The sequence below is a fragment of the Wyeomyia smithii genome, chromosome 3 (genome assembly GCF_029784165.1).
Source record: "Wyeomyia smithii strain HCP4-BCI-WySm-NY-G18 chromosome 3, ASM2978416v1, whole genome shotgun sequence".
In the NCBI taxonomy this organism is placed as follows: Eukaryota; Metazoa; Arthropoda; class Insecta; order Diptera; family Culicidae; genus Wyeomyia; species Wyeomyia smithii.
The window spans coordinates 253118911-253141793 of NC_073696.1; the positions used below are offsets into that span (position 1 = coordinate 253118911).

Genomic DNA, 22883 nt, shown 5'->3' on the forward strand with positions numbered 1-22883 from the left:
ATATCGATTTTTATTGGAATCCACGGTATTTTAACGTGTTTTGGCACTTGGCGGGATAAGCGTTAAAATTTCAGTGTAAAATGATTGATTCTGGTATGCATGACATGGCAAACCAAAGTGTAAGACAATTGATTTTGTGCTGTGAACTGAAACGCAAGTGTATTCCACGTAGATATGAAATGTTTCTTCCATTAGCACAGAAGTAAGTGGAATCCACTTGGCTGTAGCGTATTGATTTTTTACAGTGTATAGCTAAACAACCCAATTAAACTATCACTCAAAATATTTTTCACGTTATAGTTACCGGAAAAGTTATGTGAATATTTTCCACTGTCATTTTCACGTAGATTTTACGTGATTGTCATTTGAGTTCATCATGAACTGGTGAGATGATCTATCCTATGAATCTTATGCAGTCAGGGATATTAAATGTGCAGATTTGTCTGCAAAACACAGATTTTTGGAGTCCTTGTGCAGATATTTATTGATTTGTAGATATTTGCAGATTTTCCACGGTTTCTGCAGATTTTTGTCAGAGTCTTTTATATTTGCGCAGATTTTCTAAAAATGTGTGCAGATTTTCACAGACTTTTGCCTGCGGGAGCGAAATTTTTTCGGATTACAGATAGATTTTTTCAGATTTCGAGCACATTTTTCCGGTTTTTCGAGCAGTTGCAGACATTTTTCAAAAACATCTGGCATCTCTGTATGCATTTCATGTGAGTTTCACGTAGAATTTAACTAGGTTCTACGTTTCGTACAACGTATAATTTTCAATTTTGGTTTCCCAAATTTTTTAGAGACTAGGAATAGTTTTCAGAAATTATCCAAATATGTTGCTTGCAAAGTCGCAATCGCATGCAAAATCGCCAATTCGTAAATAAATTAAACGACATACAAAATGGCAAAATGATATTGCGACATTCGTTGGCGATCATCGCTGTTAGCTGCAACTTTTTATGTTCAGGAAATTCCTCGCAATTTGAACCAAGGGAATGGTATGGTAGCCTTCAAGCGTTACGAACATCTATTCCTGTACCGTTTGTTCCAAAACTACTTTTTCTGCTGTCACAGTTTGCTTCACTTTGCTCTGGGACACAATTAATGTACTAAATATCACTTAGAATATCACATACCATGTGAAAACCTTAAGAAATTGCTCAAAACTGTCTGATATGCTATTAATAATTGCAGTCAACATTTAGCCGGTTTGCCCGAATCAACATAAGATAAGGGTAAACTGCCCATTTTTCGGGTGCCAGTGCCAGTGATGTTGGTAAAGCGTCAAATGTATAGTAGCTGACAGCGATGCCATTCCCGTGATTTGAACTGAATCTGTGTGAAATCTCGATGCCGGATACTTATGGTTTTTCTAAAGCTCACTAGTTGGGAGTTCATCGAGGAATACCTTTCATGTTCAAAGACTGAATCAGACAACAGCTTCGCCATTTCGATTTCTGTGTATTTTCGCACGAAGAGTTCACGCGATACTTCATTCTGTTTGACGTTGCCAATTTGACGTAGATGCTACGTGATAAAACATAGTATGCATGTGATTTTCACGTAGATGTTATGTTTGTCACATAAATCATGCAAAATGACAGAAAATGAATAAGTACAGGAAATTTCACGTAACAATAACGTGAAAAATATTTTGAGTGTACACTCCGAAAAATATTTTTCACGTTATTGTTACGTGAAATTTCCTGTAAATTCTACGTGAAACTCACATGAAATGCATATGTCTACTGCATTTGCATAAGATTCATAGGATAAATCATCTCACCAATTCATGATGAGCTCAAATGACAATCACGTAAAATCTACGTGAAAATGACAGTGGAAAATATTCACATAACTTTTCCGGTAACTATAACGTGAAAAATATTTTGAGTGATATTTCCTCATTCGGTTGTTTAACATTTTCCCGGAACCCCATTCCCCGAGTGTAACATTTCCCCGAAATCAAACTTCCCGGATGCAAAATTCTCCCCAAATTCATTTCCAAAGCATTCGAACATTTTATGAGTTACAATTTCGATGTTGAAAACAATGTATGCTAGGAATCATGTTCAAAAACCTAGCACATAAAAAAAAGTCAAGAGGTGATTATTTTTGTCTATTTGTGTCTACTCATTATTATAAAACCCTCAACAATGAAAAGCTTAAAAGCAATGCATTCTTACATCCGATTCTAACACACTTTCAAGCTGAGCCCATCTAGTTCCGCTTGCAATTTATTTTCTGAAAAAACGCAAGAAATTTATGAATGGTTACATTCTATAAACGAACATACAATGAATGCTATCATGATATTTATTTGCTCATTTTTGTCTTCTTGTAGGTCGGTTACGATTTTGGATTTTACTCGCGATTTTTCGCAGTTGATTTCGGTAATCGTTCATAGTTGAGTAATCTGTTTTCCAAATGTCTACAAATTTGCGAATGTAAAATTGAAAAAAATATATAGGAAATAAAAAACAAAGCTTACCATACAACAGTTGATTGAAGATGTAAAATGACATCATGTTGATTTCAGCTTCCGCAAACCCGAGCTCGTTAATTAGGCTCTCGGTTACAAAATCGCGCAGAATCGGTTCCAGGTTGCGATTGTGCTTTTGGACGGTTGCACCCAGAAAATTCGCCTGCGAACACAAAACCACACATTAGGAAAATATGATTCGATACTTCCTTCACGGGCTCACAAATGAAACAAACGATTCCTGATCACTAGTGATTGACTCTTCCAGTTCCCTCAGATCATCAATCCGATTGATAGGAAATTCCACCAATTTCAGCTCATCATGCTCTACAAACTCTCCGATCAGTTCACTTTCGTCCAGACTCATTCCGAGGCGTATATCGTCAATCATGTCATCTTGAACCATCGGTTCCACCCCCATCTGCGGAGATCCGGGTTGAGCTAGTGTCAAAGCTGACGCAGAACCACCTGGGGTGAGAGAACCGGCCGCGGCTACAAGTTGGCGATTGATCAGACCATTCATGTGTACCGCATTCAAGCTGTCGGCCTGAGCGTTCATATAGATTATGTTCTCCAGTTTCTTTTCAATCTCATCCAGCCTAGAGATGATGGACTTTAGTGTATCGGAATCGAACTCGACTTCACTAGGATCGGAGAAGGTTTTATGTATTTTTTGAATGACGGCTGAAACAGTCAAGATTTGACAATAGAGATTGATGAATGATGCTGTTTGTTTGTGCGATATCAAAATTTAAATTAGGTAGATTCAATGAGGATTAGGTAATCTACAATCTACATTGCCGAACCAACTTTTGTTTTAAAACTGCCTCAAATTATGTTGGTGTATAATAGTACTGAGAATTCTTACATATATCGTCTTCGTCTTCCTCGATATCAATCTCGTCGATTCCAGCATCTGTTCGAAATTTTTTCACTTCAATCCGGATGTCGTCCGAAATGTTGAAACTGCGGATCGTAGTGGAAATATTAGACTGTACAACACTCATCTTGAATCCCCGTTTAGGATCACTGCACTAAATAAACAACGCTCGTAAGCGCAATAAACTCATCGCCGTAATTCCTACACGTGCGAATACAAATTATAAATTACGAAATAAACAAAACTACGAAATAAACAAAACAACAATCTCAACCGTCGACAGTGAAGCTGCAGGAAATCGCCAATAGTTTCGTTCATCAGGGTTGCCATTCAATTATGCAATTCAATATTCATAAAAATAATATAACTAAATCCACGAAGAAAAATGTACCGTAAACATATAGTTTTTGACTGGGCATTCATTAGAGACGAATATATAAAAAATCACCCTCTTTTATCAAAATTTATCGAAAATGTATGATACCTGCAACAGTAAAAAAAAAATGATTGTTTAGTGTAAATTTTCATTTTGGTATGAAAAATGAATAGAAAACTGACAACAGTCGAGGCAATCACATAATAGTATAGTATGACGCATAAAAGGTTTTCAACAATATAAACTCAGTTTAGTTTTTCCCGTATTTTCTATGGGAGCACTGAAATTGCCGTTCCTGATGCGTATAGAGAAGTGAATAACGCCGATTGATTAATAATTTGTGCTTATTTTGAATCCAGGTTGAATAACCAGCACACCCCCAGTTTCATAGGTTCAATGCTTTTAAAAAATTGAATTTTCAATTGTTTAAGTTAGTAAAGGTAATATAGATGATATTTGATTGTCTAGACTATTCTCACTAATAAATAGCCCTTTGCAGCATTCAACACCTTAAATATATTAGTCAATTCACTGTTTACAAATGCCGGTAATACATAGGCTGTCGAAAATATTTCAACCAACTTTGGTTGTGCCAAAAAATGCGATAATTAAGCATCAAGATGTTACATCCAAAAGCCAACGGGTAATATTCTAACAGTTACATAGCCCTGCCGATTTACCACCGTCTCGGTTTTTAGCTGATGCTCGAGCAGGGACTAATTCGGCAAGCCGGTAACGGTACGTTTTACATCCTTCCATTGCTGCAAAGGTCGCTTCAGAAAACGGTCACACTGGTAGACTATCACATGCAAAGGTACGCAGTAGCGGAGAAACTTACTCTACCCACACTAACGTCTGCTGATCTTTGGCGCAAAAGTGGCCGCTTCGAATCAGCAGGTCCAGAACTAATGAAAACTACTGATCGCCACGAGAAAGTCCAGATTTTGGGACCAGTGAGTATTAAAAAATATCTTAAAATGTTGAATTCTGTATATTTTTATCTTAGACTCACGAGGAAAGTATCACTGCTCTGCTCGCATCTATTTCACCGATATCCTATCGACAATTTCCGCTGCGTTTGTATCAGATAACCACAAAATTCAGGGACGAAATGAAACCCCGCTTTGGGTTGATGCGAGCAAAAGAGTTCTTAATGAAAGATTTGTATACGTTTGACGTTGGTACTAAACAAGCGCAGGAAACCTACGAGGTTGTTGACGAAGCATACCGGAAGTTTTTCGACACGTTGGGAGTGCCTTATGTAAAGGTAAGTGGAGACTCAGGCCTTATGGGTGGTTCTACTTCGCATGAGTATCATTTTCTCAGCGAGGTCGGAGAAGATCAACTAATACACTGTAATGCCTGCGGAATAAGTTTCAATCAAGAAAAACTAGACCCGAATGGTCAATGTGCAAACTGTCGAAGTGACAAATTTACCCGACAAACAGGTATTGAAATTGCGCATGCCTTTATTCTAGAGGACAAATACAGCAAAACTCTTGGGGCCAAGTTTTTGGATCAAACTGGTAAACCGTCCGTGCTTCAAATGGGATGTTATGGCATTGGAATCACCCGATTGATCGCTGCAAGTATTGAAGTATTATCAAGCGCGCAAGACATACGATGGCCACTTGCGATTGCTCCGTTTAAAGTTTGTCTGATACCACCCAAGAAGGGCAGCAAAGAAGAGGCAGTGGCTGGACCGTGGCTAGAAAATATTCTAGAAGAAATGAATCGGTTACCTGCGCTACAATCGGACGTAGTTGTTGATGATCGTACTAGTATGACCATCGGTAAACGACTAATTGATGCCCGGAAAACTGGTTTTCCGGTAATTGTAGTTGTTAGTGGGAAGTCCGCCCATCGTGGACACGAATCGTTCGAGGTTTTCAATACGCTGAAGGGGACGCAAGCGGATTTAGATTTCAATGAAACTTTGGCAGAGGTTAAAAGGATTTGTGATTGTTGAATTTAGGTAAAAAACAATAGTTTTACATGACGCTTTTAAGCAGTACACTAATTTGCGTTAAAAAGAAAGTTTTTATAACGAACGCCAACAAAACGATGACAGCCGATTTCTTCCGGGAACAATTGCGTGTGATTACCGAATGAATCTGAGTGAGTGAAATCACAAAATATGCAACCACTAGAGAAATATGGATTGCCATACTCGATTCGGAGACATTCTGTTTCCAGATAATGATAGGAATGAAGAAAAATTTGTCAATACTTGCTAGAATGACACCGTGCAGCAAAATAATCGGGTAGCATTTATCAGTTTCGTCCGAAGCAGCACTATTTCGGTGTAAGATTTTTGTCAGCAAATACAGAAACGTATATAGCAGAACCGTTCCTGAAAAAAAATATGTGTAAGGAGTGTTGAAATTTCAATATAACGCATGTGATAGCCTAAAACCATACTTACCTATTAAAATGTGTATAGATGAAACGTAAAATCCTTTCTCTGCTAGGAAGGGATCGGTTTGATCCGATCGGTACCTTACGTTAGTAAACCGGCTGAATGCTTCAGTCCAAAGGCAGTACGCTTCTAGCAAAACAAGAATGATGCCTATCTTCCATAGGTTCTTACAGTTCGAATTGTACAGTATATGTCTGTAGGCTGGCTTAGTCAACAAGATAAGATCGATTAGGATTATCAAGACCTCAAACTCAATGTACTTATCGGCTGGGTTGTTACAATTGCTCTAATGAAATTGATGACATTTGAAAGATGGGTATAATTTTCTTACACGAAACTTACGCATTCAGTAATTTTCAACACCGTTGGGCTGAGTTTCCTAAAAAGCTCCGACACGGAACTACCGCAGTTGACGCAAACAAGCTGTTGGTTGTTATTTGTTTGCAGGGTAGCAAAGTATCGATGGAACAATGATTTCATTGCACTGTTAAAAGAATCTAATATGAAGCTGATGAAGTCAACTAGCGGTTTGTAAATCCCGTTTGGACAGCTGATTTTGTTTGCTGAATTTGACATTTCACCGAGCAATCTTCGTTTGTCAGTATCAAGGATGCCAAATTCACAGATAGATATTGTTTTTGATACAAACACATTTTTTGTTGAAATTTGAATAACTATTATTTGTCAGTGTTATTACAATCGAATGAACTCGTGTTAAAAATGACATGTCGTCATTCTACTAATATAGCCACTGTAGCCACTATAATGTTTGTCTACAGATTTTCTACAGGTTGCGTTTTCACTTTATGACAGAAGGCGAAAATGTAACATTTCGATTTCTTTTCCTTTTGTTTTTTTTTTTCATCTCCGAAACACAGAACATCACCAATCAGATTCTAGCCAGAAATTTCGATTGAAACACAGAGAAAAGTTTCGAATAAATTTTAGGAAGTTTGAAACAATATCTTGACATAAACTAATCTATTACTAAGCTTCATGAAAAAGTTTATTTGATTACTATATTAATTCTCAATGGATTGTGTTTTACTAGTTTGTAATTATTATACTATTCTGTAATAACTCTGATACGGAACAAAGACTTATGCAGACTCTTCAAATACGTTATATACTGATATGTCTAGAAATCTGCCATCTCTGGTCAATACTGTGGTTAGAAAACAGACCCGAACATCTGGCAACTGAGTATTTTGGAAGGCGCTGAATGCAAATGCATTTAAAATTTGCCCGGGAAGATATTGAAAACATCACTTCTGTGCCTAGTGATTTCGGTTAGTCAATTCATGTTCCGAGGGTGGTAATTTGGTCAGTACTTACACAATGAAACTCGTTTGTGAAACATGTGTTGTTAACCGCACGGTACCGTCTACGAAGCGTACATTCCAAAAAACTGTTTTAGCTATCGGCAAAAACAGCGACAAAAAATCTGATGAAACGGTTATCATGCTGATAACAAATTCCAATAAAAGCGGCACCAAGTACAACATAAAGAAAAACATCAGTAAGATTTTCACCCGCTTCCTATCGGAAGGAAAGGTTACCATCTCGTTCCACATTCCTGAGCATGATGTTCAAATAAAGAGCGAAGTTGTCCAACTGACCGGATTCCTGAAGGTGTTGAAGACGGTACTAACAGGAGGACAGGCAACAGGCGATGGTTCTCCAGCGCCATCTATCAAGCTACCCTGTCTAACGGTGGCTAACACAAAAACTGCAATTCTGTCTTCAACCAAAGTACTTGCCACTAAATGTGTAATCAAAAGCAGAGGCGACTACCCGTTGAAAGGGTTCTCTCGTAATTTAGTGAGTCTAACTATATCTGAAATTAAGCTATGCCGTTTTGATACACAAATTTTGCTGTTGAAAAATCTACGCATCCTCAATTTGTCAAAAAATTGCTTAGAAAAACTGCCGAATGGACTTGGCCAGCTAGGACTTACCGATTTGGACTTATCAGTAAACGCTCTTCAAAACGATAAGTGGGATTGGCTGAAGAATCCTGTTATCCAATCTAGTCTTCAGAGCTTGAACATTTCCGAGAACAATCTAACCTACTTCCCAACCAACCTCATATACACACGTGCACTCGTCCGGATCGATCTGCAGTCGAATCACATTCAGAAGCTCCCATTTGCTGTATGGAGAATGTCACAGCTACGTTTCCTCAATTTGGCGAAAAATCAACTAACAGCCGTACCGGAATTTATGAGTCGCATGAAGCTGGACCAAGTGGATCTGTCGGAGAACAAACTCGCACCAGACTTGTTGACAGTGCCGGACCTGAGAATCGCGAACGTAGTCGGTCAAGTGCCCGCCTTGTGGGAAATGGCCGCCCGGGTTGTCGTAGCACGTAAGGTACCCTACACGGTTGGAATGATTCCGTTTCTGCTGGTGGACATCATGAACCGAACACCGATCTGTGGCTGTGGAACACTCTGTTTCACCGCAAAAGTTTACGAACGAGCCAAAGTGATAAGACTCAACTGTCAGCATTTAATTCTAAACAGCAATCACGTTCTTTATGCTGACAGTGTATTTTGCAGTCAGCGATGCAGCGCGAGGCAATAAAAAAAAGAGGTTACGTTTTTACGTTATTTATATTTATTTATAATGTAGACATTTTAGTGGTGTAATTTTCCTAAGTTAAGAGTTAAAAATAACATTGAAACAATATTATAATTTTGTTATAGGGCCATAAAAAAAACATGCTAAGACTTATTCTGAGTTTACTATCGATTTGAAAGCTTCCATGCTCTTCAACATGGTTGCATGCGCAGTTTCAAAATCAGTTAGCCGCTTAGTCAATTCATTAAGACGATCCTCGGTTTGCCTTAGTTTCTTGGCTAGTTCTAACCGGCTGTGGCAGGCGTACTCCGGATACAACTCGGTGGCTTTTCGCCTCTCCAACTGCTCTTTTCTATTTAAAATTATAACGTCATCAGTTTGACTTGCAGTAGAGCAAGTTTGTACTTTTTCTTTTGGGATGCTGTCGCTGTCCAAAACAATCTTAGACTTTTTACTTTCATTTGGATTCTTGAATGAGTTCGATCGTTTGCTTACAACAGTACTATTGCATTCTTCTGGTTCATACTCCAGATACTGAACTTCTGTTATTTCACTGAAAGATTGCTGGTTGTCTATGTACAAAATCATCTCAGCCTCATTCTGATCATCATCGATTTCATACAGTGCTTCAATGGAATCTATTACCTCCTCGACATCATCTGAAGCAACTAGCTCCGAATTATCTGTAATAATTGTTGCTTCAACGATTTTATTACTTGACTGCACCGCAACTTGTTTACTGCTACCACTGGATGCAGAATGATTAATCGTCGGAACATCGTAAAAAGGCCCTTTATGAATGATTTCCAATGTAGGTACAGCAACGGAGTTGAGCATTCGGGAATTGGCATTCCGATAATCGGATGCACGGAAATGTAACGTACAAACAACAAATCGTCGCAGCAAACTGGACGGATCCATGGTTAGCTGCAGGGCATCTCGCCACTGGTTGAAAGTCTCTTGTCGCTTCGGGAAACGATGGCACAGGATGGTAACATCGCTATTTTTGCATCCGGCCACAGCGCAGTTCCGCACCATTGAGGGTTTTTTTCTAGTCCAAGAACGATAAACAGTTAATTTCAAAGAAAAATGAAACTTGAAAACTAAATCTGGTGGACGGCACTGATATTACACACATAAACAATTAAATCGGTACTCGACGAAAACGTCGAACGATGGCGTTATCCAGCGTTACGAATCTTGGTTAGCGTCTCTATAGAGTGCCTATATATAACCAATGAGGTATACAAAGGTGAGGAAGAAGAAGATATTTGTCTGTATTAGTAACGAAAAAAAGGTAAACAGAAGCACGTGTTGGGGTTGTGACGTAGATCTCCAAAAACACGAAAATGCCATTTGGAATTGTGTTCCGCATTGTTCAACGACGCAGGTAGGCATTTCCAGCCGCAAACTGTCATAACCTGTGAAAAGTTTTTGAAAAAAATGTACCGAACATTGATTTTTGGGTATTGTTTTTGAACTTCTACGTCATCACTGTTAACAAAAAAAAAAGCCCTTTGAACCCAAGACTCAAACCATCTCCGTACCTTTCTAAATTCCATTGATATATAACTAGAGTGGCGCCTTGTCATCCAAAGTAACGCTGGTAACACTGAACATCCTTTGTCTTTTCCCTACACGTGTTTAATAGGTTGTATGCTCAATTGGAATGACACTGACAGATAATTTTTATTCCAATTTTGACAGTGTCGCTGGAGTGCCTGTAAATATATAGAGTGGCGACACTGTCAAAATTGGAATAAAAATTATCTGTCAGTGTCATTCCAATTGAGCAAACAACCTATTAAACACGTGTGGGGGAGAAGATAAAGAATGTTCAGTGTTACCAGCGTTACTTTGGATGACACGGCGCCACTCTAGTTATATATAGGCACTCTAAGTGTCGCCACTATATATTTATAGGCACTCTAAGCGTCTCATGCGTCTCATCAAAATTTTGGTTAAAAGCCAAGAGGTGTCCAGCAAGCAGCGTTGCCAGGTATCCAGATTTAGCTGGATTATCCAGATTTTTGAACATGTATCCAGGTAAACAGCTTTGATGTCCAATTATCCAGATTTTTCATGGATGATCCAGATTTTATCCAGATTTTATTTTCTCTGTTCCGCAAAAAGGTCATCACTAAAATTTTGGCGCGAAATTTTGCAATTTTGTCACCTCAAATTTTGCGTACCCCAAGACTTTTATCCGAAAAATTAACCTTTCACCCCACGAAATGACTGCCAGATTTTTTCCAGATTTTTATTTTGCCTTTTCCAGATTTTTAAAAAAATGACCTGGCAACGCTGCCAGCAAGCGTTCAGTGCACTTTCACAGTTGTAATTACTCCATGATAGTCATAAATTACAAAACTTAACATAAGTTTAAGTAATCATAAGTTGTTACAGATTATCCTACATATTCTTAGTAGTTGTAATATAAGTTCACTAGTTTATTTATGCAAAATTGAGCATATGCACTGTCAGAAAACTAGTAATATCTTTTAATTTTCCAAATTTCTGGAGAGGAGAGGTTATTTTTAATACTTTGTCCTGTCATTAAGAGTTGGGCGCAAAGTCTGTGTATAATGAACAGAAGAACAAGTCCAGATAGCGGAATGTAGCACCAATGCTTCGCTTTTTAGTCATCCATTCCATTATACTCTAGTGACAAGTGATTCTGAGTTATCACTACTCACCAAAATTCTCCAGAGGTCTTACTTACTTTTACTTTTAAGGCGATAGACCGATTATCGATCCAGTGCCGAATTCAGAATACGTCGCCATGTCCCTCGGTCTCGGGCTGCTATCCTCCAATCGCCCCTAACACCTATTTCGCGTGCATCCTCGTCGGCAGCAAACATCCAACGAGTGCGGGGTCTACCCCGAAGCCGACGACCTCTATCGGGATTCCTGCTAAATATAGCCTTCGCTTGATGCTCATCCGGCATTCTCGCTACATGCCCAGCCCACTGAAGCCTGCCGTGTTTTATCCGCTTGACTATATCCGCAGATTTGTATGCCTGGTACACTTCATGGTTCATGCGTCTGCGCCAAACACCATTTCCTAGTTTACCGCCAAGGATTGAACGCAAAATCCTACTTTCAAAATCACCAAGAGCTCGCCGACCAGCCTCTTGCAGCGTCCATGATTCATGGCCGTAGAGAGCCACCGGAAGAATCAGTGTTTTATAGAGTGCAAGTTTAGTACCGATTTGCAGACTGCGGGACCTTAGCTGGTTACGTAATCCGTTAAAGGCCCTGTTTGCGGCTGCTATCCGCCTCTTTATCTCACAGCTAACCTCGTTGACACATGTCACTAATGTTCCCAGGCAAATAAATTCGTCGACTACTTCAAATGTTTCCCCACCACCGCAGCACCAACCTCCGACGGACTACCACACACTCTGCCAGCCACCATGTATTTCGTTTTGGCAGAGTTTATGACAAGCCCTAATCTCGCAGCTTCCCTCCTGAGAGGTCCGAAGGCCTCTTCCACAGCTCTACGGTTGATTGTTGATACCAATGATGTCGATATCGTCCGCAAAACCGAGAAGCATGTGCGACTTCGTAATGATGGTGCCGCTTCTCTGCACACCAGCCCTCCGTATAGCACCTTCCAATGCGATGTTGAACAATAAGTTCGACAGCCCGTCACCCTGCTTCAAACCATCTAACGTCACGAACGAGTCCGATATCTCACCGGCTATCCTGACGCTTGATGTAGAACCTTCAAGGGTGGCACGTATCAGCCTAATCAGCTTTGTTGGGAAGCTATGTTCGATCATAATCTGCCATAACTCATTTCTCTTAACTGAATCGTACGCTGCCCTGAAGTCTATGAACAGATGGTGCGTCTGCAAGTTAAATTCTCGAAATTTATCGAGGATTTGCCGCAAGGTAAACATTTGGTCCGTCGTGGAGCGTCCCCCTCGAAAACCGCATTGGTACTCGCCAACAAAGGTCTCCTGCAACGGCCTCAGTCTGTGGAACAGGATACGGGAGAGAATTTTGTACGCGGTATTGAGAAGAGTTATGCCCCGATAATTGCTACAGTCCAGGCGATGACCTTTTTGTAGATCGGGCATATGAGACCCTCCAACCAGTCCGAGGGCAATTCTTCATCAGACCACACTCTCAGCATGATCCGGTGGATGGCACGATCTAGCTGTTCGCTCCCGACTTTGAAGAGTTCGGCGGGAATGCCGTCCTTCCCGGCTATAAGCATTACGCCTATATTCGAAGGTTAGAACAGGTCAACCTGAATTTTACCTTAAGCTTCGAAGTCTAGAAATTACTGCTTGATTCGAGTAACAAAGTTTTTTAAATAAATGTTCAATGAAGGAGTAGTTTAGGAGTAGGAGTAGATGATCCTTTTATAGCATTCAGTAGACTAATCGCCGTTCGGAATAATCTCCAAGGAATTCTTTTCCAACTTTAAATAAAAAACTTCAAAATGATGCTGTTTAAAATATGGTTTCATCTACCGCATATATTTTACTGGTTCTACTACTTGGTATGTAACATACATGTACGCGTGATTAATAATGCTACCATATTTTTCTTGCGTATTTGCTCCAATATAGCTAATGAATGTTTGGCTGGAAAATAGTACATCTTATATGATCGCTATCATTTTCATTTAAATCGTTTGGCTTACTGCATATTCTGCATAATGGTGTAGTAAGAAATGTCCATTAAATTTCGTGATTTGCTTATATGATAATGTGTGTTATAATAACTCCTCGTAATTACTTCATACAATGTTCGCTGCATAAATTTGATTGAGGGCATTTATGCACTCAATTACTGTGTTTATAAAATATGCAATTTCTTGATTATCATAATATATTTCAAATTTCGCGACAGGAAATATTTTAGCACTATAAAACTCACATCAGCATCTTATAAACCCGATGAGAACAATTCATCGAGTTGCGACAGGAATTTACATCCGCATGATGCTCATGTGTCACCGACAGACGTAAGAGGATTCTTACCTAATTTTGATGTCTATTTTGGATTGAATATTTAAGATTTTTTTCAACAAATGTTTTCTGTGTTACTTGCATTCTCCGCTACATTGGTGATAAGAGACAAACAAGATCCAACTTAATGGTCCGTGTGCTCTGGTGTCCAGCCATCCATATCTGGAAGCGGATTGCCCCATTCCCGTGCCATGATGAGTATAGTGTTCTGGTGGAGTTTAGGGCCAATAAGTGGATTCATTTGAGCCATATAACAGCATAGCCAGCTGAATTAAATGAACAAACAATGTTTTAACAATAGAAAAACCTTAAGGCCATGTTTGTACTTACAATAACCAGCATGTGACTGCCGTCAATATCAGGACACATTGAACAATTCTGCAACAGGAAAAGGAATTGGTTAGAGATCTATACCAAAACTAACGAAGGCCACTATTAACACACAAAAGAAGAGAAAAAACAACTCACCCTCTGTTCGGTCCCTTTGGCGCAATGATTGGCAAAACAATGCCAATCACGCCAAAAATGGCCGAAAAAATAATAATCGGTAGCGCGGAGGCCCCCATAGCTGCTGGAATGGAAACAAAAATCAATATCTAGCTACGGTTGGCCGAAAACTATTAAATTTTCACAGCACTGGTTGCACGTACCTGGTGACTTCCAAAATCGATTGACTAGCGAGTGAGAAAAATATCACATGACAAGCTCAGTGGGTGTCCGACGTTGAGTCACTCGGGGATGACGTTTCAGCTGCTGAGTTCTCATCATGCTCTGACATAAGTGCCATTCTTGACGTTCAAAAGCTACCGATCGCATAACGCCACCTGGGAATATGTTTATATTTAATGCTTCGCCTCTAATTTATAATAGCAGTTTTATTTCGTATGGTGAAATTTTAATGATTTTCCAGTAAAAACTCGATAATGACCACGGGTTTCCGTGTAACAACATTATAACATTTTATTAAAAATGCTAAGCTAGAAGACTCCGAGTTTTAACAATGGCATAACGGGCACAACAGAACGTGCTGCGCAGCATCCAGCGAGTCCAGTGCTGTTTTTGTCTGTAGTGTGGCCAGTACGGTTCGTGAAGGAAATCTTGGTGTGTATCTATATAGTTATTACTCTCAGGTTATTACCGCAAGGGAAACCACTTTTCGTAAGTAATCCGATCTCTATTATAAAACACTTGATGTTAGATAAAATGCGCGCATCGATAGAATTCCTAATGCACGATTAAGTTTATTTTGAATTGTGTACTATGTGTAAAACACAGGAACTTGATATTTGTATAGCAATATCTGTTGAAGTTCTGAAATGTGTGTTGGTTTCAGATATATATACCAAAACAATCCAGAAATCAAAAAAAAAAAGATAGAGATCTGATGCTTTTTTATGTACCTTTGGTGCGATCAATTATTGTAATGATAAGACCAAGGGAACAAATTTATCCTAAAGTATCCTTAGCTACAAAATTTTCATCCGCCAGATATTTGTTTGTCTTAATTTCGGAATTGGCTAAATTTCAAACAACGAAACTGGTTCACTAGCCATAGACAACAGCTTTTACACCAGTTGGTGCATCAAGTGAACTTTCAACACCATCTCTGCCACGTCTTTTTTTATCGAACGTACCTACAACAGCAACACTCATTTGGATAGTATTTTCAAGGCGAAGCGGCCAGCATGCTTTAGTTTGCTCAAGCCAGTCAGTTCGAGTCGTTGTGGCTGAGTCCGAACGAATTATTTGTAAGATTCTCTAAACAAAAGATTACAACTGAAAGTGAAGAACATCGTACGGAGGTGTGTTTTCATAACAGTGCTCTTGATTGGTATACAATAAGCTTGTCAGTAGATGCTGTGAATCAGTAAGATACGCTGCCCCCAGCGCGCAATTGATAAATACATTAATCAACACCATATAACATAGTGTCTGGTTCATGATATTGATATTAGAACTGAGCTAGATTCTGAGTAGATTTTCAATTAGTGTTCCTTGTTGTGTTTTTTTTTTCTTGTGAAATAATCTCAGCAAAATACGATAATTTTGAAAATTTTATTGATTTTTTAATCTAAATATAACATGTAGGAAGCATTCAAATGACCTGCGTAAAGATTGTGGGATTATTATTCGATTGTAATGCCAACATTCGAAAGGCAGTTTTTTCACCGAAGGCTAAAAAACGGATACAATTATGGTATGCATCAACACAGAAACAACAAATCCACCACCAAGTCAAAAAAAACTTTTCTAACGGATCGATTTTCACATCCCCACAACGAATTTTATGAGATTGATTAGGTTCTTCTGAAGAGATTTGAAAATATGTACAAGCAGTGGTTTTTTTTCTCAATATTCGACGAACTCAATAAAATATGATTACTTTTCTGGTGAATTCGTAGTCTTTTCGCGATGAAAAAGACCGTTCCGGTAACTGGTTTTTTCATCACGTGCTTTTGGTGCTTACAGTAGTTTGAATACCTCGAAACAAGTCTGCATTGCCGGTTTTTGTATTGTCTTGTTCTTGATTGCGGGGGGTTATTTATTCGAGCCCAACACAGCATCGCGTGGCTAGTCGGACCGTCTCTCTCGTTCAAGTAGTGCGTGCGTTTAAATAAACCTTAAGAGAAAAAAAGTTTTGCTCATATTCAAGTGATCGCACCGTTATAAAATAAAAAGTCAAAAAGTAAATATTTTTGGAGATCAAGAAAATCGCAAAAACTGCTTCGAACTGAGAGGTATTAAGAACCCACTGCGTAATTTGGTGACCTTCTCTAAACTTTAAAGAATTCAGTTAATTTCGGGAGTTTTATGACATGCTTATTTGAGTAACTTTAAAATACTCGTAATCTTCAAAAAATTGCAGACATCTTATTAACAGGCACTCTTTAGTTGTACTTGCTTCAAAAGTGCCCATCTTGCAATGTAACGGCGACTTTTTCAATATTTTCAATCTCGTGGATCCTGCAATTTCTACGCAACAAACTTTCGAACAAAGCTTGAAAACAAAATCTGGAAAATGATTATTCATTTTTTAAATAAAACATTTTATTGGTTAGAAGTTAAACAAAGTTCTTTCGTAGTAGTATTCGTTAGTGATTATAAATATATTATTGCCTTTTCTCTGTTCCTGATTTAATGCTAGATTATCAAGAGGAGAACGCATTTGGATATGTATAAATAACGATGGTACGTTTGCACAGCCATTAGCACCTTTTCACTTGGACTGGATACTGGAAGTGCGAAACGTTCGCACGAGCTGTGTCGTGCCGCGTTTATTCATTCACATAAAAGAACGCAAAATTCAAAAACAGCAATCAAGAAGAAACATTGTTTAAGTGTCCTTGGTATGATGGGTCTAACACAGGTGGAGAAAATTATTCCCGGTGCTCGATGGCTTAGAGGATACAACGCGCAGTATGCAGTAGCTGATTTGATAGCCGGTATCACCGTTGGATTGACGGTGCTGCCTCAGGGTTTGGCTTACGCTACGCTTGCTGGATTAGAACCGCAGGTTGGTACGATTGTTAACTTACATGGTTTGCATCATATTCTAAAAGAGATTTTATTTTCAGTATGGTCTATATTCGGCTTTCGTAGGTGGAGTGGTCTATGCACTGTTGGGTGGTTGTCGGGAAGTAACTATCGGACCAACAGCTCTGCTCGCGCTAATGACCAGTCGTCACACTGGCTATGGTGGGAACTCTGGACCACAATTTGCCATCTTGTTATGCTTTCTGGCAGGAATCGTAGAGCTGTTAATGGCAGTTTTACGGTTAGGAGCGCTGGTTGATCTCATCTCGCTACCTGTGACGGTTGGATTTACCTCAGCAACAGCACTTATTATAGGAGCATCACAGCTGAAAGCTCTTTTGGGTATCCGTGGAGGTTCCGGCGCTGGGTTTACCGAAACCATCTCAACCGTGGTTCAAAACATTGGAAATGCGCATATTCCGGACAGCATATTAGGCTTCAGCTCTATCGCGATTTTACTGTTATTAAGAGTAACTATCATAACTCCCGAATCAGCAAGAACATCTTCATCACATCTTCTTTTAAAATTTTTCAGAAACTAAAAGATATTAAAACTCCTCCTCAGGCCAGTCGAGGACGAAAAACGTTTGGTATGGTCCTATGGCTGATCGCGACGGCCAGAAATGCCTTACTGGTGCTGGTTACTAGTTTGCTCGCTTTCTATTACGATCGCAACGGCTCGCGTCCATTTGCTCTAACCGGTACCATTCGAAGTGGGATACCTGGATTCCATTTACCACCTTTCACTACTCAGATTCCCGCTGCCAACAACACGGTCACGGACTTGGATTTTCTCCAAATGGCGTCTGAGTTAGGTCTCAATATTGCTCTGGTTCCGGTAATAGCCGTGTTGGGCAACGTTGCCATTTCCAAGGCCTTCGGAGGAAGTGGTATCAATCCGACGAAAGAGTTAGTGGCCTTGTCTCTTAGCAATATTTTCGGAGCGTTTTTTAGCTCCATTCCCGTTACTGGTTCATTCTCGCGAAGTGCTGTGAATCATGCCAGTGGTGTGAAAACTCCAATTGGTGGTATCTACACTGGTGCTTTAGTATTACTCGCCCTCGGACTGCTAACCCCTTATTTCCAGTTCATTCCGAAGGCCGCACTAAGTGCGGTCATCATATCCGCGGTAATCTTTATGATCGAGTATGAAGTTATACGACCGCTTTGGCGCTGTAACAAGCGAGAGCTAATTCCTGGTGCTATTACATTTGTGTTGAGCTTGGTTATTGGCGTGGAACTAGGACTGCTGGCAGGAGTGCTGGCCGATCTAGCGTTTGTAGTATATCGAACTGCACGACCAGTATTAAGTGTAGATGTTGCATCAACTGTTACCGATATTCAATACATCATCATTCGACCAAGGCACAGTCTACTGTACTTCCCAGCGGTCGAGTGGGTGCGAAACGGTATCTCTAAAGCGATAAAAACTCATGGCAACGTTCCTGTGGTCCTGGATTGCCGAATTGTTCACGGTTAGTACAGTTTTATCTATGAATGTTGTTCTTTGATTGAACCATATACTGTTGTAGAACTCGATTACACGGCGGCTACAGGCTTAGGGGCGCTGCGGAAGGAGCTCGATCTCAAGAAAATTCCCCTGATTGTCCTGGGAGCATCCGACGCGATGCGAATAATTTTGCGTGAAACAATCAAAAGTTCCATGCTGGAGGCCAGCAATGAAGTCGAATTGGAGAGAGTACTGCAAGAGTTAGGTAGCGAGAGCAGCAAGGGTGAACTTCGAGAAGTTGTCACTCCCTTATTAACGCCAACGGACGATCAGCCTCAGCCCGAGGCTACCGAAGATTCCGCCCAACGCAAAAAAGGTCGGATATGACTACGGTGTAATCGTTTGTGGAGGTATCCTTATCAATCTACGTTAAATGCGTATCAGTACAGAGTACAGATGGTGAGATTTGTGCTCGATTTGCTCTACGTCCGGAATTATGAAACGAATTCTCTCTATAAAGTATCTCTCGATCGGTTTACTTTACAATGTTCCTCTATGATTTATTTATAACGATGTGAATTTTTATTGTGTATTGTTTTTCAAATAACAGCAGAAAACTTTTCCAAGAAATAGTTTTTTTAGTACTAAAAGACTGAGAAAGAAATTTACGTCAAAAGGCAAGTGGGCAGAAGGTAACTTTTAAAGAGAATTTAAAAAAATACCCTTAAACCACAGACTCTGTGGTCTGTGCTTAAACCTACATATCCGAATAAATCAATGACAAAAAGCGAGCTGGTTTTATTTGAACTTTTGTTATACTATTAACTCCGCCTGCAATGGATCCTCTCGTACACTGAACCTAGTAATCATATAAAAGTTGTTGGAAAACATATATAGTTTTTTTCCATGTAGATTTTCCAATAGCATTTATGTGCATGTCACTTAGAAACTCACATTACGGTTTTAGTTATATTCATTGGAATAATCACATGTCTTGTATGTGTTTTACTACGATAAGAATTATTGGTTTCATTTAATACACTTCATGTGTTTGTACATGTAATGTTCGATCTGGTAGTTTGAAGTGTTGCATTTTTCCGTAATTAAAAGATTAAATGTAAGAGATTGGATTTGTCCATTTATTTCAATGTTTGAGGTATATTTCAAATAATAAATAAACATAATTGTAGATAAAACTTACAATACAAATAAAACTTAATTTCATTCAACGTAACTTTGCTCCTAACTGTTCTTGAAGTTGTCCAACAAACACGTCAGGAGTTCATACAGCTGAATTCCACACTATAAAAAAAAGTTTTAATTTATTTTTTAATCTACATAATTTTAATAAACTTACGTAGTAAAACTTCCAAGGAATCCTTGGTAAACCCAAATCTTCCAGCAAACTATCTGCAACATTCGCCATCTTGAATACACGGACGAAATACATTTTTTTCACATCTGAAATTCTCATAACTGTTATCTGTCCACGCACATGAAGCGTATTATCATAAAAGCCATCAGGTTGACAGATAAAAAAGTATCCCTGCGTTCTAACAAATTTTATGTGGTTTTCACATGAAGTTTATCGTGTACACATAACATGAATTAGATTATGAAATTAGTAAAGTTATGTGACGTTTCCAATAACAAATAAGTGAATTCTTGGTTCAGTGTACGAATAGACTTAAACCACAGACTAACAGACGTAACGCTGGAACTTAGCTCCATCGCCACGAAAAACGTTCATTTCAAATTTTCAATCGAATAACAGTCATCGCGCGAAAACGTCGTCTGGGGCGCTGTCATGCAATCTCATACATATTTTGTAGTTCCCCATTTGACACATGCAGTAACGCTGGCGCTGATGTCGAAATACATAACACTGGCGCGAACACGACAGCAGATGGTGCTAGTGTTACTAACGTAAAGTACTGGAATCATCCAAACGATGATTTTATTGAAAGTTTGTTCGACGTGTTATGTCTGTTAGTATGTGCTTAAACTATTAAGAACCAAAGCAGAGGGTTCAAACACCTGTAAAAGAGAATAGGTGTAATACCTACTATTCATGGCTATTACGTAAAAAGGCTTCTCGTGGGATTCACATGGACAACATAAACAATTCAAAAATTTCAACAAAAACAGTTAACAGGAAACGGAGGAAGTGTTCGAGCAAACCCTTTTTGATCAGGAGATGGAGTCAGGGTTTAATCTTGATGGTGTTTCGCACACAAGAATGCCCATCTGCCCTCTCCATGATCCTTGATTCCCCAAAGGAGACGGACGCAGACGCATCTTCTAGTCTGCCTGCTTCCCGTAAAGAAAGAGCGTCTCTTCAACACACAAAAGTGCAGTTACGCAGCATTCCTGAAAGAAGGCACTCAAGGAATAACATCAGAATGCTCGCCCTTCGATCTTGCGGCCGGCCAGACCTACAAGGTCGAGCAGGAAAGCGGCAACGATCGGATGACATCCCGCCAGCAAAAACAAGCGCCGGTCTCTCGACGAACAAAAAATCTCGGTCCTGAGACACTCGGTGGAGTTGTCTACAGGGAAATGGTGGGGTAGCCATCAACCTTGACGGCTACCCCACCGAACTTTTATCCAAGAAGCAACTTGGAGTTGTGCACGATTCGATCCTGGATCGAATTGCGGCATTAGACATTCCGCTACGCAGGCCTAAGTTCAGGAGTTACCATTTCAAACACGGTTACCTTTACTTGGCCTGCGCTGACAGCAAAACGGTTGTGTGAAGGAGGAAGACCATCCCAGACCTAACTCCCTGGGAAGAAGTACAACTGCGTGTTTACAACACGAATAACCTGCCAAAAACGATCTTGTTCGCAGGTTATTCTTCGAACAGTGTGGACACTTCAAATGAAAAGATACTGCGATTCATCCAGAATCAAAGTAGCGGGGAAAACCGTCGAACTTTTTCTGGAGATCGATGAACAATCCACCGACCGAATCACAGACTTCTTACTAAACTACATGTTTGGTAAGGCTCGCATGCACCGGGTAGGCAGCGTCCTCAGCAGAAGATTCACCAAAGTGCAACTAACCGTTGCTCTGGTCCAGAAACCATGGGTCAACAACACAAAGGTTCTTGGCCTCGCGGACTCAAAAGGTAGCTTGATCTATTCTAACACTCAGCCTAAACCTAGGACTGCACTGCCTCTATTCGCATAACAGTCCTATGTTTTCTTGTTTTTTTTTTTTGTGGAAATGATTCCATTTTGGCATGCTCTACAAGAGTAGGCATTTAAACCGAGGTTGTGGGGATCAAACCTCACTTTTTTAATGGCTATTTTCACAAAATTTACACAGGACTCGCAACTTTTACATAGGACTATTATGCGAATAGCGGCAGTGCAACTCTGTTGAACAGAGTAATCAAATACACTCCAATTACAGAATTTATTCAACGAGACGTCATTCTCATAATAGCGGAAGTCCCGGCTACAAACGGGAAACAAGACATACCCAACAAACAATTTTGTTGTATAACGACTTGTTAAGCTATAGTTCAGCCGAAATCCACTTAATAATAGCTTACTCAGCTGTAAATCAACAAAATTGTTTGCTGGGTAGTCATCGCATTCGCTTCCCCGGTGACCTGGATAATATTCCGCCTCCCGAGGTCTGTGCACTCGTGTGGTACTGCAAACGAAGAAGGTCCTTCAGGGAACACTTAGTCAACTCCCAGTCTTTCTGTTCAATCGGTATACGCACGCCCGACAATCTGGATATGGCTGCACGTAATCTTGAATGCAGGATCACTAATGCCTACTGATGTTTGTTGATTCAACCGATTCGTTTTTTTTTTTTTTTGTAAAAAGGTTTATCCCTATGTTCATTTAAGCTTATTTACAAAAGATTAGCTTAACCCCTCTAGTGCCCAATGCCGCCTTTAGACGGGCTTCAGTCAAACCCCCAAAAAAGCTTCAATAAATACTTTAAAAAAAATTATATATTCATAGTGATTCTACCGAAGTCTGTCTAAAAATTAATTTGGGCACTAGAGGGTTAACTTTGAAAACAGAATTAAAGTGCATTACTATCACGTAGAATATTCAAAATTGCTTTGCGCTGTTTGTCCAGCCTACGCTCCATTGGTTAACAAAAAAAAAAACAAAAAAAATTACCCACCCCAACATAAATAAAAACCAAA

General features: G+C 39.6%; 6 protein-coding genes across 15 annotated transcripts; 3 read left to right on the forward strand and 3 right to left on the reverse strand.

Moving 5' to 3' along the window:
- Positions 1 to 2106: 2106 nt before the first annotated feature.
- Positions 2107 to 3662, reverse strand: LOC129731667 (uncharacterized). 2 transcript variants are annotated; one of them, XM_055691845.1, is made up of 5 exons: positions 3351 to 3662; positions 2706 to 3166; positions 2492 to 2645; positions 2297 to 2431; positions 2107 to 2244 (listed from the first exon to the last, which is right to left on the reverse strand). In XM_055691845.1, the coding sequence occupies exons 1-4, from the start codon at positions 3487 to 3489 to the stop codon at positions 2325 to 2327; spliced, it is 861 nt and encodes a 286-aa protein (XP_055547820.1). In that variant the 5' UTR covers positions 3490 to 3662; the 3' UTR covers positions 2107 to 2244; positions 2297 to 2324. The 2 variants fall into 2 exon arrangements, with proteins under 2 accessions (XP_055547820.1, XP_055547819.1); XM_055691844.1 differs by having other exon boundaries at positions 2222 to 2431.
- Positions 3663 to 3970: 308 nt separating this feature from the next.
- LOC129731665 (probable proline--tRNA ligase, mitochondrial) lies at positions 3971 to 5707 on the forward strand. Of its 2 annotated transcripts, none has more exons than XM_055691841.1 (4): positions 3971 to 4178; positions 4228 to 4381; positions 4437 to 4691; positions 4745 to 5707. In XM_055691841.1, exons 2-4 carry the CDS (start codon positions 4280 to 4282, stop codon positions 5705 to 5707), a joined length of 1320 nt encoding a protein of 439 aa, XP_055547816.1. In that variant the 5' UTR covers positions 3971 to 4178; positions 4228 to 4279. The 2 variants fall into 2 exon arrangements, with proteins under 2 accessions (XP_055547816.1, XP_055547815.1); XM_055691840.1 differs by having other exon boundaries at positions 4238 to 4381.
- Positions 5708 to 5727: 20 nt separating this feature from the next.
- On the reverse strand, positions 5728 to 6763 carry LOC129731666 (protein ARV1). The gene is made up of 3 exons (XM_055691843.1): positions 6500 to 6763; positions 6164 to 6443; positions 5728 to 6091 (listed from the first exon to the last, which is right to left on the reverse strand). The coding sequence occupies exons 1-3, from the start codon at positions 6731 to 6733 to the stop codon at positions 5730 to 5732; spliced, it is 876 nt and encodes a 291-aa protein (XP_055547818.1). The 5' UTR covers positions 6734 to 6763; the 3' UTR covers positions 5728 to 5729.
- Positions 6764 to 7346: 583 nt separating this feature from the next.
- On the forward strand, positions 7347 to 8895 carry LOC129728440 (leucine-rich repeat protein 1). Its single transcript, XM_055686882.1, has one exon. The coding sequence runs from the start codon at positions 7496 to 7498 to the stop codon at positions 8741 to 8743; it is 1248 nt and encodes a 415-aa protein (XP_055542857.1). The 5' UTR covers positions 7347 to 7495; the 3' UTR covers positions 8744 to 8895.
- A 4299-nt stretch (positions 8896 to 13194) lies between these two features.
- On the reverse strand, positions 13195 to 14429 carry LOC129730319 (V-type proton ATPase subunit e 2-like). Of its 2 annotated transcripts, none has more exons than XM_055689575.1 (4): positions 14376 to 14429; positions 14194 to 14293; positions 14056 to 14103; positions 13195 to 13991 (listed from the first exon to the last, which is right to left on the reverse strand). In XM_055689575.1, the coding sequence occupies exons 2-4, from the start codon at positions 14289 to 14291 to the stop codon at positions 13850 to 13852; spliced, it is 288 nt and encodes a 95-aa protein (XP_055545550.1). In that variant the 5' UTR covers positions 14292 to 14293; positions 14376 to 14429; the 3' UTR covers positions 13195 to 13849. The 2 variants fall into 2 exon arrangements, with proteins under 2 accessions (XP_055545550.1, XP_055545549.1); XM_055689574.1 differs by having other exon boundaries at positions 14194 to 14296; positions 14376 to 14427.
- A 133-nt stretch (positions 14430 to 14562) lies between these two features.
- Positions 14563 to 19339, forward strand: LOC129730318 (sodium-independent sulfate anion transporter). 7 transcript variants are annotated; one of them, XM_055689566.1, is made up of 5 exons: positions 14563 to 14883; positions 16871 to 17239; positions 17301 to 17729; positions 17795 to 18734; positions 18792 to 19339. In XM_055689566.1, the coding sequence occupies exons 2-5, from the start codon at positions 17075 to 17077 to the stop codon at positions 19094 to 19096; spliced, it is 1839 nt and encodes a 612-aa protein (XP_055545541.1). In that variant the 5' UTR covers positions 14563 to 14883; positions 16871 to 17074; the 3' UTR covers positions 19097 to 19339. The 7 variants fall into 7 exon arrangements, with proteins under 7 accessions (XP_055545541.1, XP_055545546.1, XP_055545542.1 ...); XM_055689571.1 differs by having other exon boundaries at positions 14563 to 14826; XM_055689567.1 differs by lacking the exon at positions 14563 to 14883 and adding an exon at positions 15132 to 15527.
- The last annotated feature ends 3544 nt before the right edge of the window (positions 19340 to 22883 follow it).